The sequence below is a fragment of the Saccoglossus kowalevskii genome, chromosome 19 (genome assembly GCF_978046115.1).
Source record: "Saccoglossus kowalevskii chromosome 19, keSacKowa6.1, whole genome shotgun sequence".
NCBI classification, from domain to species: Eukaryota; Metazoa; Hemichordata; class Enteropneusta; family Harrimaniidae; genus Saccoglossus; species Saccoglossus kowalevskii.
Genome location: NC_140659.1, coordinates 19153383 through 19170252, shown reverse-complemented (window position 1 = coordinate 19170252; position 16870 = coordinate 19153383). Strand labels below are relative to the sequence as shown.

Below are 16870 nucleotides of genomic sequence, written 5' to 3'. Positions count from 1 at the left end.
GGGGATGAAACTCATTCAACATGAAATGTTCGTTAAAACATGTAACTAATTATTTTTCACAAACAGCTGTTATTCACATCTAAACATTTTAATCCCCATTTAGGCATTATCCTGGGAAGAAAACTGTTAGAAATTTTATTATCATTTTTTCAGAGTCACATCCAACAAATTAAACGAATTGGCATAATAAAAGAAACAGATAGCTCACAGGCAATGTAGCCTTGCTAATGGCCACTTCGAAGGATGCTTAGCCGGAATGAATTTATGTTTGAATGTTGTCGTCATGGCGTCCGAATCCCCCATACTGGGTCAAAATTAACCCAGTCGAGAGGTCCTCTGCAAATATTTGTTTTCATTGTACATAAGTTTATAAACAAACGTGTTTTACGTGGAGTAGATTTGTACCTATCACACTGTGTCAAGTCATGAATAATAATGAGTTTGATGACCTCCCCACCCCTTTTGCAGACATGTCCCACTTGGAGGGCATCAATAACAGATCCTGGCATTTGAAGGGAATATTGGTAACCATGGCAACGCACCTCCCACTTTCAAAAAATTTGTCGACATTCGGCTTTATTAGAATATAATTACTATTGTTGAAATGATTGAAGAGTGCGTTCGAGAAATACTCGCATCCACGCACGGATTAACATCGTGTTGTTTTTAGCGCCAGACAGACACTTCCGAAAATATCTCGTAAGCTCTACTCAACCGCGCATGTGCAATTAATCGACCTTACAAGAACAACGTATCTCGGCGACCGGCTTAGAACTTGCTTTAATTTGACTGAAATTACCCTATATATTGGACTACTAATTACGACACAACCACTTCCGTCTGTTCAACATAGTTTGGTTCGTCGGCAGAGAAGATAACTTTCAGAGAAAAATGCAGTATAAGGCTCATCTCGTAGGCCCAGGACCTTGGGGCTTTCGGCTGACGGGAGGCAAGGAAAACAACCAACCTCTGATCATATCTCGGGTAAGCTGCGTCTAAATAACTTTCGCTTCGCAATCGTTATGTGCAAAGTTACGTGGGTTGACAGGTTAGCGAACCGTGTATATCGTTCTTATAACGGAGGATTTCAATCTCATTTGCATATACCTGTAAAGAATTTGCACACGATACTTACCTATGGCAACTACAAGCCAATTATAGCCTGTCAGCTGTCGGGACAAACTTATGGAACATTATAGTCGATAATGGCGGGGTATAAAAATTGTGCAAAAAATCGCTGAAAATTGCGAAGTTTATTATTTTCTACGTGCGCAGACCAGAAATTCCATCCGCATTCCAACATGGCGTGAATATAATTGCGCGGTTATGTATAGGGTTGGTGATCACATCGCATCGTCTTACTTCAAGAAAAAACAACAACAAAAACGTCCGACTAGGGACTGAAATCTGGCATTTTTGTGACACAAACGTAAATTTCTATTTTTCTCCTACTTAAACATCATAAATAACACGGCAAGATCATAAAAACGAGAAATGGTCCCAACGCATTTCTTACGACTCGTCTTCAATTACATTCGCCATCTGCTGAACAACTTGGAGTTTTACTCAGGTCAGAGGTCAAATGAAATGCCTCCATGTATTTTTACCGCAATATAAAAATAAATACACTCATTTGCTCTAGCGTTGTGACGTAGCTTTGAGGTGCATGGTTATCATGGGGGTAATCGTATTTCACATGTTTTGGTTAATCATCAACCGAATTGTGGAGTGAGCGTTGAGTCTATGATGCATTTTCAAAGTTCTTAAGGTATAAGTTTACACAAGGTTCAGTTGGCCGTGATAGAGCAGTACGTGGTAAGAAAATGAAGTGCATGATACGAACATGACCTTTCATTTGGCATTCTCGTAAAATCCCGCCGACAGCGCTACATATTAAATTGACAAGCGATGAAAGATGTCGATGTGAACTGGAATTAGACAGCCCTAATCGGATTGCTGCTCTTTGTTCAATATATGTTAAAACGTCGTTTTCTTGTCGTATTTCTCCCTCAAAAATCACCCGACACGAATCTTGATATGCAATTGGTAATGTATTAAATCTAGCGATAGACGATACAAAATCTGAGATTTTCCATTTTTTTTTAAATTTAACAAATCTCGTGTGTCACACGCAGTACCGACTGGTCGTACCACACTCAAGCTTCGCGTACGTCTTGCTATACTCAAAGAGAGCGCTGGCTGTATATCTGTTTGACGTCACGTACGTAATATATAGAGAACAGCAAGCAGGTGGGGACTCTTGTAACTTCTCAGTAACTCAATACTTATGATGATAGAAACTTATACCGTGGGCCATGGAGCAACATCCGGGTCCCTCACACGTTCTAGAGAAATCATTATTTCAAGTTGGGTCAGTGCCCTTTATACATTTCAACAGCCTGAGACTCGGACAAACAACGCTGACGGGACGTTTAAAGTCAACATACACACGTTGTCACATACAGGAAGTACCCTACTTAATCGTTGGTAGATTCATGTCAAAGGTCACCCATCGGATACATTTTTCAAAAAAGAAGAAAACAACCAATGTACATAAATTGCATTCTTTGTTTCCAATGGTGATATAAGCTGGGGTTAAATTCACATATCAATTATGACTGATGTCACATGTTTCAATCAGAATAATGCTGTCGGCATTCACCTTTATGTACACGTGCTGCATGTACCAAAACAATACTTTTACAATTGGCATTTGGCTAGCGTGGTTTTCCCACGACACAACAAATAAAATTAAATTAATACGAATTCCCCAAAACCTTTTAACATATTAGTGACATATCAAATAATTGTGAGTTTATCACCTGACACGCTACTGACATACAATACATTCTCCAAAAAACAAAAGAAACAAGCACTTGACACTCTCAACTTAATTTACATAAGGATTCCCTTTATAAGGAGTGACAATCTCATTCATAGGGGTCGAATCTTATCTACATTAAGTCCACGTCGGTAGGCGCAACAACAACCAACTACCAGAGAGTCAACCCGCTTCCATAACTTAGGTAGTCAGTAGATCTCAGTATTGTATAAGTATTCTAGTTGCAATAGACCAAGTGCGAAACCAGCAACAACGTGTCTCGTATCGAAGCCTTGTGTAAATGTGTATATATGCGTACTGACCTCACGACACATGCGCCGTGACCCCGGTACTCAAGCAGCCAAGTCGAGTGAGTGATTCCCCTTCATCCTCAACCCCGGTGACTTCAGATCCCCTGGCCGCCGATCAATCATATCCACCCTCCCCTCGACTGAACCCTTCGAAAAGAGTATTACATAGGAAACACATGCAACATGCGATTATGTATTCTATAATGGAATACCAACAGTCACTGGGGTATACTAGACAGCTCAAGTTAAATCATTTCGATAAGAAGTTGTATCCTATTTTATCTACCGTTTTGATAACCGATTCCGGTGTGTAACGCTGGTAACAAATTATGAAAATCACTATGACAACGACATTCATTGTACTTTGGTCAAATGGTAGGATGGAGGTCTACAAAAGAAACTGCCACAGTTTGGCGTATGCAATTCGCTAATAATTGGCGACTATTCCCAATAAATAATATCAATGGAATATTGCGGTGGTCGTCGCGCTATCACATTCGAGTTCTGTTTAAAAATATAAACCACGTAAAAAGCAAGACGTTCTGTTCGTATCGCGCACGATCTATATTTGCTTTCGACGAGGTTGTCTACAAATAATCGATATCCCACGGGAGCCGATACTGTTCAAGTCTGCTTGGCATTTGTTCCTACTTGGCATATTTTTCTCAAGTGTTCATTCGTTCTCACTCTACTCAAAAGAGCTACAACTCACGAAGGCATGCACTTTCACGCGGTCAGAAGTAGGGCGTACAAACACGCATGTTCAGCCAGGAACACAGCACGAATAAATCGAAAATTTGACTGCCTGGGTATTCAGAAATACCATTGTGTAATTTGTTAATCATGAAGCTGAGAAAATACTTCAATGATTCAATTATTCACGTCCATGCAATCATGTAGTAGTATTTGGTGAAGGCATCTCACTGGGGATTGCAAGATTTAGGGCATCTGCTTTCGAAAGAAAATTTAGCTATGCAAGCTGCGGCGCTTGGAGTCACCAAATCAGACAACATAGCCGGCGCACTCGAACAGAATTGCATAACATGGCGCATTTTGTTTTCGTTCGCGTGAAAATTGGCCGACAGCCAATGCCACCCGAGAATTACAAAACAGCCAATGATCTAACTGTTCTAAAGTTCAAGTTTATTTGCATGAAACTTTCAGATATTATAGTCATAGTTACGTTAGCGAGAAGTTCGTCTAAGTCTTGTTGTATGTACCAGGTGCAGCCAGTGGAGCTGTTCATCGGAAAAGCTGTTCCAAGGGATTTTTGTTGACGGCAGGGTATTTTTTCTATATTTTGTAGGGGCGGGAAATATCAGTACCCCCATTGGGCAGGACAGATTTCTAAAAAAAATGCAAGGACAGGTAAACTTTTTTTAGTGGGTTCACATAAAAAAATATCGCAGGGTGGGCAAAACAGCCTTTAAGACAGGGTATAATAAAAAACTCATTGGGTGAAATAAGATCTGCTAAATTTGGGCAGCCGTGTGCTTTCAATAACTGAAAATGCGAGTCATCCAATGATCTGCTGAGTGGTTAATGTATTCAAGAATCCTATAGAGGTCAACAGGAGGGCAAGTCGGCAGGAGGGGAGTAGGCAAAAATGTGTTTTTTGTAATGAGGGGAGGGGAAAGATGAATTTGATCAGCAGTAGGGGAAGACAATTTTTTTTTCAGGTGGAGGGTAGCTTAAGAACAGCTTGTAATTTCCTTTCCTTCCTTTATATTAATTAGCATACTTCAAAAGGCCCATAAAATAAATTATTCCCCAGAAAATTGACTATCTCAATTTATTGCTCGTTGGCTGCACCTGATGTACTATCACACTGTAGAGATCAGGGGCATGCTTCTCGTGCGTGTTTGGTCACGTGCATATGTTTCAGCGCCGCATAACGATAGTAGCATTCATGCTAAAACTCATTATGATTTTGGTAATAATCAAAAGCTGTGTTTAGAGTCTATGCAATGACGTGGAACAATATAAAAGATTTTTTTTTTGTCTAGAAAATCTGTTCAATATCATGCAATTTGTGGCGATTATAACCACAAGTTACGTCATAAGCTAGTTCATAGGTTCGTTGTTAGGACCGTAGTTGTAGTAGTAAAAGCAATGAAGGTCACAATTTTAATAGTATTATACTTTACAGAAGGATGCCCCACCGTAACAGTAAGTGGGACTATAAATAATATAGCTTCCGATTGAACTATGACGTCATGATGGCGGGTCTGTGAGAGCCGTTCACGCACAGGCCTAAAAACTGACAAATATCACATCCGGGTATTTCTGGAGTTATTAATTTCCCACAGACATACTTCATTATTACGATAAATGGCGTCGCATATGTAAATGAAATAAAATAAAAAAGAATTTTCTCGATTGGCCAACCACAAGCCATTATCTAGTATGTTTTCAGAAAGTGTCATGACAACGAGCGTTTTTAGTAGTAACTTAAGCAGATTAATTTAAAGTGAACTTTTTGAGTCCCACTAATTAGTTTAGCACTGATGAAGTAAAAACTAATGATATTTACTACCCGGGAAATATGTTCGTCGGTTTTAGCCATGATGCCGTGCATGGGAATAGTTGGAGACTATAACTGTTTCCGGTTTCCGGTTATAAGACATTCGAAATTCACAGCCGATTTCCTGCCTTTAAACGCTTCTTATGCGCTAATGTGAAAACTTCGAAAGCTGGGCTAGTTTACTCATAGAGTCAACGAGAATAATAATAATACAAGCACAGTATCCCCGGGGAAAGTTGTTTTTAAATCGAGGGAATTGCATTCATGACCTGTGGCCTCGCACGTGATAGCATTTCTCAGTGTGATGTAAAACGTCAAGGTCCATGTCAGTTTTGTATTTAGAAATCCAAAATAGCAACAACATCAACAAACATGGACTAGCTTCCAACTTGAGGATTGCTTATATATGCATATTTAATTTTCCCACAAATCACACGATTTAGTGCTACCAAGTTACTTATATAACACTTTCTGTCAAATTGAAACCATCTATAGTAAATTTGAAGATAACAATAACATGAACGTGAAACATTTTTTGAGATTGTTTTTCTTGGTTGAATTTCTGGTCTGGAATTTAAATATCACTACCCGTGGTTTCCGCAGTATGTATTTCACTTGTAGTAGAAATATTAATCAATCATTAAAGGAGTTAAATAACGACCAATAATTCATCTCTCGTAATGCCATCGTAAATGTATGAACTTTGTATTTAAACTGTACTACTCAGACTACGTCTTATTTATGAGTGGTGCGATATGGAATGTTAGGGAGTACGCGCCTGTCGTGGTTATTGAAAACGGGCGCGAACTCTAACACTTCCAGTCTAGGGAAATGTTGATATTATCGAAATATGCACACACGCATGCACGGCACGGTTATCAAGTTCAGTTCTTGACCCAGTTTCTATACAGCCGCAGTTTTTCGGTAATTACCAACCATATTACAATAATATGACACCGGCGAACTTACCAGGGAAGTATAATCTGTAACTGTGTTTGCTACAGTTTTAGCAGCTTTGAATGGCTCATATTATTATAGCCAAGGAGTTACAGGACGTTATACATAGTAAACACTAATACAAGTATATCACTTAAAATAACACTTGTTGATACATATACACTAATGCATCGTCTATCTATATATCGACTTTCCCACCCTAGTATGTGAATATAACTTTATCACACATGATAGTATATTACAGATGACATGTAGCAAAAGTCATCTTCAAAATGGCGCCTTATGAATTGGAATATAACATATATACGTATATCAGTTGAAATATTGACTCTCATTCTAGTTCAGTGGATTACAATTAACATATCATTGATGCTCCTTTAGATCGCTTATTATATTATAAGATATAGAAATGGCGTGAATATCCAGCTCCCAAGGAGGAGTGGCGGACTGTGTGTTTACTCTACGTAAGGATATGTAGTTCTTCGGCCGTAACCCTAGGCGAATAATATATAACCGTCAATATTAGTTCGATGCATAAAAAATAATGCACGATAAACCAATCGGAAGTGCTAAAATTGTAACAAACAAGTTGACCATTTACTTGAAACACGACAGTTTTCTAAATTTTCCAATTGAATATTGGACCACCCATTGGACCAATTGTCGATGTCATACCACGAATCAACGTTTATTGCATGCAAAATGGCATTCCTGCATTTTTCGGAAGTCAAATGCCATGTTCGTTCTTCAAGAGATTGACATACTCGCAAAGTTCAAAATTATCTAGCGTTGCGTGAACGCAGCCACACATTCTAAACAAATATTTCTAAAACCGACTGTGTAAAAAAAACGACAGTAAGATTTACGGATATCACTTTAAAGCGCGGTGGTCGTCGCGCAGCGCGTGTTCGATTTCATGTAAATAAACAATGTATTTTACACGCGTTGTATACGTCGCTACGAGTCCCATATCGAACAGGACGCGGCGCGACGACCACCGCCTTTTAACATACTTGTGGTTGATAATCCCTATGCAGATAACCCGGGTGGCGGATATGCAATATTACGTCACCAGCCCCATACTGGTCAGGGCAAGGTTGAAACAAAAATAACACATTTTGCTGCACAAACGTTTCTTGCAGACCACTGCGGGCGGTAAAGCTGTGAAAGCGGATATCAGGCCAGATGACATTTTAACGGCAATCAACGGGGAACCGACGTTTGACATGACGCTAGCAAGGGCACAGGAGAAAATACGGATTACAAAGGGAGATCTATATTTAACAATGATGAGGTAAGTTGTGCCTGGTTTTAAGGAATCTAATCTTTCTAAGAAAATATCCCGGAAAAGATAAACAAGTTTTAACGTCGAGGGCGTGGTATAATAAACTGACTGGCAACCATGGCACTGCTGAATAATAATGGTTCGGATATAATAAGTTATAAGAAAAAACATGACAGCCCCTGACAGTAATTGCTCACCAATTCTCACCAAACACAGGTCGTTATTTAAATTTATTTAAATATTGCGCGTACCACCTCTGAATATGTAAAAGCGCCATCAGTGTCGAAGTTGAGTGAAATTAAAGTATGACATTGTTTCGTCAAATAGCTAATTCATTATCTGAGCGAACAAAGGGCAATATTAAATTGTCAGAGACAAATCGCTGCAGTCATGACAAACAATAGAATACATCACATGGGACTCATGCCGAACACGACGCAGTGTGACGATGATGGTGCTTTGATTTATAATATCCTCGGGAGCGGAGCTACGTCACGGACGTTCTACGTTGCTAAGACGCGCACCACTGTACCACGTATTTCTATGGACTTTGTGCGCGCTGCTGTGGAACGCCGGTGGAGCCGGTGAAAACTCGAGAAAACAACACAAACTCAACTTTGAAGTAATCCTGAACAACCAAATTCATATATGTTACACACGTAGGGCTAATCTTGTTACACTGTTCAGGGCACTCTCAACAACCATCGCAAAGTACCGTTTTCTGCGAGTTTTTGGTCTTTGTTTTCACCGCGAGGGTTGCCAGGCGGTAGAAAAAGCCCGGATGTCCGCCCCCCCGAGGATTGATATACCAGTAATACAATTCACTTTTCTCATAAATCCCGCCCTCTAGTGCCGATGCACGTATTTATATCGTTTTGATTTATATCGTTTTGATTTGATTTATCTTTTGTGCAAGGTTACAAAAGATGACTTCAGCCTTTGAAAAATGTAGATTTATGTTGTTCAAGCTAGTGTATTATGACATCGGACACCAGGGCAATATCGCCTCCAGACGATCGTGAATCGTTTTAGAATGAGTAACGTTTTTAAAGGGCGGTGGTCGTCGCGCCGCGTCGTGTTCGATATGGGATTCATATCGACGCATACAATGCGTGAAAAATACATTGAAATTCGAACACGCACTGCGCGACGACAACCGCCCTTTAATGATCAGAGGATCGTGCAAAATTAACACGTACGTATTAGAATATGTAAAGTAGGCACGCAGTGTGCTGGCTTGACGTTAGGCGACGTTACTCAAAAATGATAATTACTATTCTATTTTATTCCATTTCTTGTTAATTTTAGGAGAGGAGCTGATGGAAATCACAATCAACAGAAACAGCAACCACATCAGCAATCGAGAGCAGCTCCACCACCAGCGCCACCTGCGCCTCCTATGCCGTATCAACAACCTGCTCGGTCTCCTGCTCCTTATCAGCAAAATGCTCGGTCTCCTGCCCCATACCAACAACACGCCCGTTCACCGGCACCCTACCAACAACATGTCCGTCAACCTGCTGCCTACCAGCAAAATGCTCATTCCCCTGTCAGCTACACCTCACCTCCTGCTCTATCCCCAGTCCGCTCCCCACAGCAAGTTGATTACGCAAGACCGCCTCAATTATTTGGAAAGGCCAGCCCTACTACAGGATCCCAATCATTCAGACCAGTGATAAGTCCGAGTCCTACAAGCAATAAGAAACCTTTCACTTATGGATATGATCCTGCCTCGGCGCGGTCGCCGGGATTTAATAAAGTGACGTCACCAAATAATGACTCGGGACCGAGGGTTGAGATCAGACGGGAACCGCAATACCAGCCGCATCACCAACCAGCCAAAATACCCAGTTACTATCGAAGAATTGACCCAACTCACGGCGCCGAAGAGAAATACGAAGAGGTATGTTTTTATATCACTTGGTGGCGCTCTACATTGATCCACGACCACAGCGTCGTTAGTTATAGTATTCGACAATGATAATATATTTTAAATACAATTTAACTTTATAATGTAAAATAACTCCCTCACACACTTATCAATTTAAGTGTGACTGTCAGCATTCAAGTTCGTTATCTAAGGTAGCAGCCGATAATACAAGAATTACCGGACTTAACACAACGATAAAGACGTCACAATTTCGACAATGCGAAATTATTTCGTTTTGGGGGGCAAAAACTGATTTTAACAAAGAAATTCAAAACTATGTAGTGTGTTTAACAACTCATACGTGAACAATAACTTTAATAAATATAATTTTACTTGGTAAAAATGTTATATTTTTCTGCATAAAAACGAAAGAATTTCACAATGTCGAAAACGGAGTCTTTATCGTAGCGTTACTTTCGTATCACGTGACAGTAACATGGTTTATATAGCAAGGATATACTAGTATATTTATTGATTTATTGTTTCATTTTATTTCACATCATTTTCGTCTCTAATGTATCCTTTTCAGCCTCATCAACCCAGTCCAACTGCCAAGGTAGTTCACCTTCAATACAATTCACCTGTTGGAATTTACTCCGCTGACAACATTGCCGATTCTTTCAAAGGGCAAACCACGGACATGATTTCTACTGGTCAGGCAGGTGTTGTTAGAGGGTAAGACTACGTAGTTTGCATTATTTCAAAATACAGGAGAAGCTGTCAATCCCTGGTATTGAAGTTGATGATGTGACGTCATTATACAATACGTCACCGCGATACATGATTCACAATTGGGCATGTCACGTCATTATTACGTATACACAAACACGTCACTACTACACATAAATGCACACAAGGACACATACGTCATCTACTTAAATGCGTCACAACTACACACTCATTAGACTCAATTTCTGTCCCTGTTCCGCATATCCGTTCTTGTTTGTTATACTTCCCTTACACACAGCGACACGCCCATGCAAATATACTCGGTTCTAGAATTTCTCTTATGATTTTTTGAAAATAATAAAAATAATTTTTAAAAAAAAAAAATCCCTGAATTTTTTTCCGCGGTTATTCACCAACACTGCACTATTTTTTTTAATGTTAGCAATTTTTATCTCTTTTATTGTCGAAAAACAATAAGACTTGTAAGCAAGTCTAACTCGGCTGTAGTCACTTGCCGCTGTGCTAGTATGCTCAGCCTCGGGTGCCCGGCGAGCCGTTCGTGTACCTGTGGTTATTACGAGGATACCGAAAATTATGCACGAAGGCAAGTCGATGCGACGGCGTACCGTCTGAGTGCATACTTTGCGGTATCCTCGTAGTACCTTATTATTATACATCTTTTCCTCCAAAGGATACATGGGAATGCCGAAATCCAAAAAGTTTAGAACAGAATCAGCGAACTTCTTTGTGTGGAGTCCGGTCAAACCCTGTTGGCAGCCATGTTTGTTTTTATTATTAGAGGACGCTTACGCGCGTAATCATTCCATATTTGGAATTCCCATTTCCTAATATGGTGGGATGAAAACACCCAGTTCAATACCGCAAAATTACGACACGCTGTAACGTATAGCGTTACGGTGACAGATGTATAATAATACCAAATACCGCCGGGAGCAGTTAACAAACAAAACTATACACGCCGCGGAACAGAGATTGGGAATCGTGTATACCATACACGTTACGCTACACTGTTGCTTAGTTTATCTGAAAAAATATTCTGTAAGTTATGGATATTCACATTTTACCAGACAGCGTTCATCAATCAAATGTTTATATTTGATACATGACTGAAATGTTCACAAAGGCAGCTGAGAAGTTTTCTAATTACAACTTATAATACTCGATTGTTTCCCTTCAATCCTCAAATTACTTTGGATAGCTTGCTTTCTTTTACACTGTTGGATTGAATTATATACTAGTATCTTATATGTACTATATGCTTTGAAATGCACTTCCCCATTCCCTTCAGGGTATTGTCGCCGATTTTTCCTCATCAGAATGTTGGGTCTCCGCTGGACTTAAGTAATTTTCTTACAAACAGTTCGAAGAAGTTGAGCGATGATCAGTCGTTTTGAGTCTTCATATTTTTTGTTGGAAAGGCAAGATGACGATAATACGCGATTTTCAAAGAAGCGGGTCGCTTGGGGAGGACGGTTTTCCTTCTTGATTAGAATCACAATTCCCCATTGGAACTTAAGTAACTCCAGTATACTCCAGTCTGCAACTCTCCCAAAGAGCGATAGTAATTGAGCGATAGTAAATGGCTTCATGGCCACTCGCGTGCCCTCTGATACTTCCACTGGCAACTGAAATCAAAGAAAGCTTAGAAAGAACTCCCGTGTGTTGAGAGTATTGAAGACATATTAAAAATTAATTAGCCTTCCAAATAAGAAGCTTGGTAACTAATAGCTGTCTGTTATTTGAAATGTACAATGTGAAAACAATGTGATCCAAATTATTAAAGTTTATAATACTTACAAAAAATACATTTGATTTTACATCTGTGGTTTTCAGTCTAATTTATCCCAGAGCAACTCTACCACAAATTCAATTCATTGAATATTTTGAGATACCAAAAAATGTACTACTTATGCAAATTAGATAATTAATATGCCTGGATATTAACCCAACACTTAACGGGTCTTTGCATTGTCCTAGATCACTATGTACAAAGTTTTATTGTAATGTGATGATTATTACTTGCGATATCAGTGAAAAAGCCGAAAATTGACTAATCATTATGCAAATTAGGTAATGCATGTTTTTTACCCAAACCAATCAGGTCTTCGCATTGTCCCAGAGAATCATATACCAAGTTTCTTTAAAATCCAATGAGTAGTTCTTTAGATATCAGTGGAACAGTCATGAAACAGCTAAGATTAGCTAATTATCATGTAAATTAGGTAATTAATATGCACGGATTTAACCTAAAACCTAATCAAATCTGCGCATTAGCTCAGAGTATCTATGTATCAAGTTCTATCCAAAACCAACATATGGTTTTTGAGATATCAGTAGAACAGGCGGTCACACACACACACACACACACACACACACACATACACATACATACAGACACACTAACCCCAAAGACTCCCGGCCTATTATGTGCTTTGCACACGGAAGTAAAAAAAAGATGGTATTTTCTTGGAAAGTCACCGATCGCGAAAAGCACCCATTGCAAATTATTGAATTAAAATAATATATCTATATCTATTTAACACAGAAATAGTCCCGGATACAGTCCAAGCCACATGAATAACAGCCCAGGGCACAGAAGTAACGTAACGCAGGTGTACCCAGCTGTTCTTAATCAAGCTCCACTGCCTCGATCTGTTGATGCGAATTCAAGACTTATCCCGCAACGAGATGAGATGTCTGGTGATTACTATGGTTACAAAAACCCTGGCTCCCAATCCAAGTCTTTTAGAGTACTGCAACAACACGTAGCCCAGACGGGGGAAATGGAATACGGGCAGGAACTTTAAAAGAAACTAACAAACCAACAAACAAACACGAAGCTTAAACATTGTTAGAGTATGACACAGTTCTTTTTTCCTCCGCAAGACCGCGTCACGACAGATCAATTAACCTTAGATTCTACATGTATTAATACACGTACCATTTTCAGAAATGCGTATTTTGTCATATTGCGCAAAGTTTCCGATAATGAATTGATATTTATAGTGTCACGTGCTTGTTTTAAAAACACCAAAGAAAGTTTAGTGTACTTACTATAACCTGGATTTCAGAGTTTATTTTAGCAGAAAGATCGGTGAAAATTTATGGCTGCTTTTCTCGCACGAGACAAGTGCGTCTGTTTACGCAAGGTCTTGTGCATTGAAGGCATCGATAGTTTGGACACGAATGTCACCAAACGCTCGAGTATTATCTCAACAGGACTCCCGTGATGCATTGCGTCAAATTGATTATATTTTGGTTCATACTAGTACCATCAAATATCAATTAATGTCAATTTCCCAGGTTCACATGTTCGCAAGTGCCTGGATTTCGATGGATGAATCGTTTGATGAATACTGCGACGTCATGGCAACTTCTACTGAGTCTTTTCGTGGTAGCAGGGCTATGACGTCATATGCTGATTATGTAAATTAATCTGCATAATAGTATTTCAGTTCTGACGAACACGCCCTGCAATTGATGTAAGAATAATAAGAAAATGGTGCATCACTTGGATGCGAACAACCCTGTGGGTGAGTGAATAGTTGCATTCGGACCGCACACCAATGGAAAGAAGAATATATTCCGAAGTTACCGTGAAAAGTAAGGTTTCAGTTAATTGTAAAACACTACGTTCGTCGCGTTGCGCCATGTATGATATGGTTACTAATCTACGTATTCTCTAGGCGGCTCACCACTCAGTACCATGTATTTCTATGGGGTCTGTGCGAGCTGCTGTGGGACGCCGGGCAAAGAGCCGGTGAAAACAGCTAAAGTAACGGAAACAGCACAAACTCAACTTGTAGGCAATCCAGAACAACCACATTGATATATGTTGGATATGTAGGGTAGTCTTCTTACACTGGAGAGTCTCCACAAATAGGCCAAAATAGTTTTCTTAGAGTTTTCGACAGTTGTTTTCACCGGCGATGGATGTCAGGCAGTGAAAATGCCCAGATGTCCACCCTGAGAATACAACGCATGTAAATATACAGTTTGTTTACACGGAATTCGTGAGCGCGGGATGCGAGACGTTGTGTGTGCTTTAAAAAAAACACGAAGGTCCGCCAAAAGAAGCTTTTGTTTCAGTATATCGAATTGTGAACTTTTGTATATTGTTTCAATGTTAAAGGGCGGTGGTCGTCGCGCCGCGTCCTGTTCGATATGGGACTCATAGTGACGTATACAACGCATGTAAAATACATTGTTTGCATGAAATTCGTACACGCGCTGCACGACGACCACCGCCCTTTAATTTTGCTTCATAGTTTGAGTCAGTAGGTAACGTGGCCTCGATTATCACATAGCGATCATACGTAATATGGGGAGTAAACGAGCAGTGTAAAAATAGCAATGTAGTTTACATCAACTGTCTTTCATTCGACTGTACTATCGATTTGAGCGTGGGTGTGACGCACGTGATACGGAGATTTGAAATATTGGAGTTACATCCGGGTATTCACGTATCGGAATGTTTTTCACCCATTTTTGTAAACACTTCTATATTTTTTTTTTCGGATTCATATAAATGCAAGTTTTGTGAGTACAGTGGTAGTGTTCGGTACTAATGCAGCACACTTGGTTACGACATACAAGAGCGCCACCAGCCGGCCGTAATTAAGCAGAATCTAATACTAACTGGGTGACCATGACATGATTAAAGAGCGGTAGTCACCGCGCCGCGCACGTGCGACATTTGTGTTGATAAACATTGATTTCCCCATAGTTCAATGCGCTCTTCGAATGGAAATCACGAGTACGAGTTTTGACCTGGGCGCGGCGTACCCTAATTACCGCCTCCTTCGATACCCTCCAATTACCAAATAAATTACCTAGTTAAATCATGGTAATGTATCAGTTTCTACTCATTGGTGTGCGCAACAGTCAAAGTCGCCATCTTTGTTCATATGAGACCCATATCTGGCGCATGCGTGGCGCGACGACCACCGCCCTTTAAACAACAGTCCAACATACGCATGCGGATGTAAATATATGGAATATTTTGCTCTCTTAGACTAATACTAATATTAAAAACAAAAAAACGAATTTCCGCGAATAATTGCCGATTCAAAGAAAAAATCTTTAGATGCTTTTGAAAAGTCTGTAATGTCACTGTATATTAGCAATTTATATACAATTGATTTTTCCGGGATCTCTTTGCCAGTGTTATCTGATAATATTTTTTAATATTTGACTTGTGTATGTTTGTGTAGCTTATTAATCAATACAACTCCTTTACGCATGTGTAATTAATTTTAAATACTGAAAAAAAGAAATTGAGAGAATTGTATTTTTTTCAAATATCAACGATTGTTACATACTGATAATGAACGAGTTTCGAGTTACAGCGCCACCAGTCGGTTTCCGTGCGAGAATGGGGGAGAGTTCAAGTTGATTTCGAGCTCGCGAAATTTATTCGCTGGTTCCCGGTGTTCGGGTGCGCTATCGAACGTTTAAGTGGCGAAATCAACCCCCCTCTCCAAACGCAGAACTCGAAAATTGTACATTGTTCATCACCGACTGAGCCCCAACTTAGTCTAACGGAGTTACTATGTAAATGTATCAACTTCCGGTAAAAAACCGTAATCACGGTCAGTGGGGCGAGTTGAATGTCTGCAATTCACATTTTGGGTGCGATAAAGCCGGTATGGCAAAAGCAAAAGACTGAACAGAACTTATCTGATGTTTTTTAAGAAATGTAATATGTAATTCTCCACGCGCAAAATTTTACGGATTGCCACTGGGTATATTTTATATTTACAATTCATATATCTTTTGCCTCAAAACACACGTTTGTTCATATGGATAAGGCTTTTTATATACACTTCATTGTGAAGCTGAATCCAGTCATTATTGTTTATTATGTATGCACTTATTTTCTGTATGTGGACTGAGATGGCGCACTTGATAAACTACTTTGGTAATACTTTCACCTATATATTTCTATTTATCGTTGTCACAGCGGATTACGTGTTGTGCTCAACTTCTAAGACAGTTATTGTGTGGCACGTCAACTGTACTGCTATTTTATGTAGGTTGTGTTATCTTGCAATAAAAAATAGAAAGAAATATTGTTTTCTATGTCAGTGAATTCATCAACTATCATGGTGTTGAACTGTTTTAGCCAAACGTTCCAGATTTCGATCGTCGCAATGTTTGTGTTGCGACCTTTCATACAAGAAAGCAGCGTGACAGTACAGAAACTTCACCGAAAGTCGTTTTGGCATTGCCACCGTGAGGGCGCTGTAGCCGCGGCGTCCTCCGTCACTTATTAAAGAGGTCTCGTTCTGAACACGCCTTCAGCGTCTTGGCCGGTCAAGTATGTATGCGAGCATGTCTGTTTGACGTGTTT

The 16870-nt window shown here is 39.7% G+C and overlaps 1 protein-coding gene across 1 annotated transcript; it reads left to right on the top strand.

Moving 5' to 3' along the window:
- Window positions 1–629: 629 nt before the first annotated feature.
- LOC100378508 (uncharacterized) lies at window positions 630–16587 on the top strand. Its single transcript, XM_002732209.4, has 5 exons — window positions 630–984; window positions 7756–7907; window positions 9207–9801; window positions 10358–10503; window positions 13064–16587. The coding sequence occupies exons 1-5, from the start codon at window positions 892–894 to the stop codon at window positions 13323–13325; spliced, it is 1248 nt and encodes a 415-aa protein (XP_002732255.2). The 5' UTR covers window positions 630–891; the 3' UTR covers window positions 13326–16587.
- The last annotated feature ends 283 nt before the right edge of the window (window positions 16588–16870 follow it).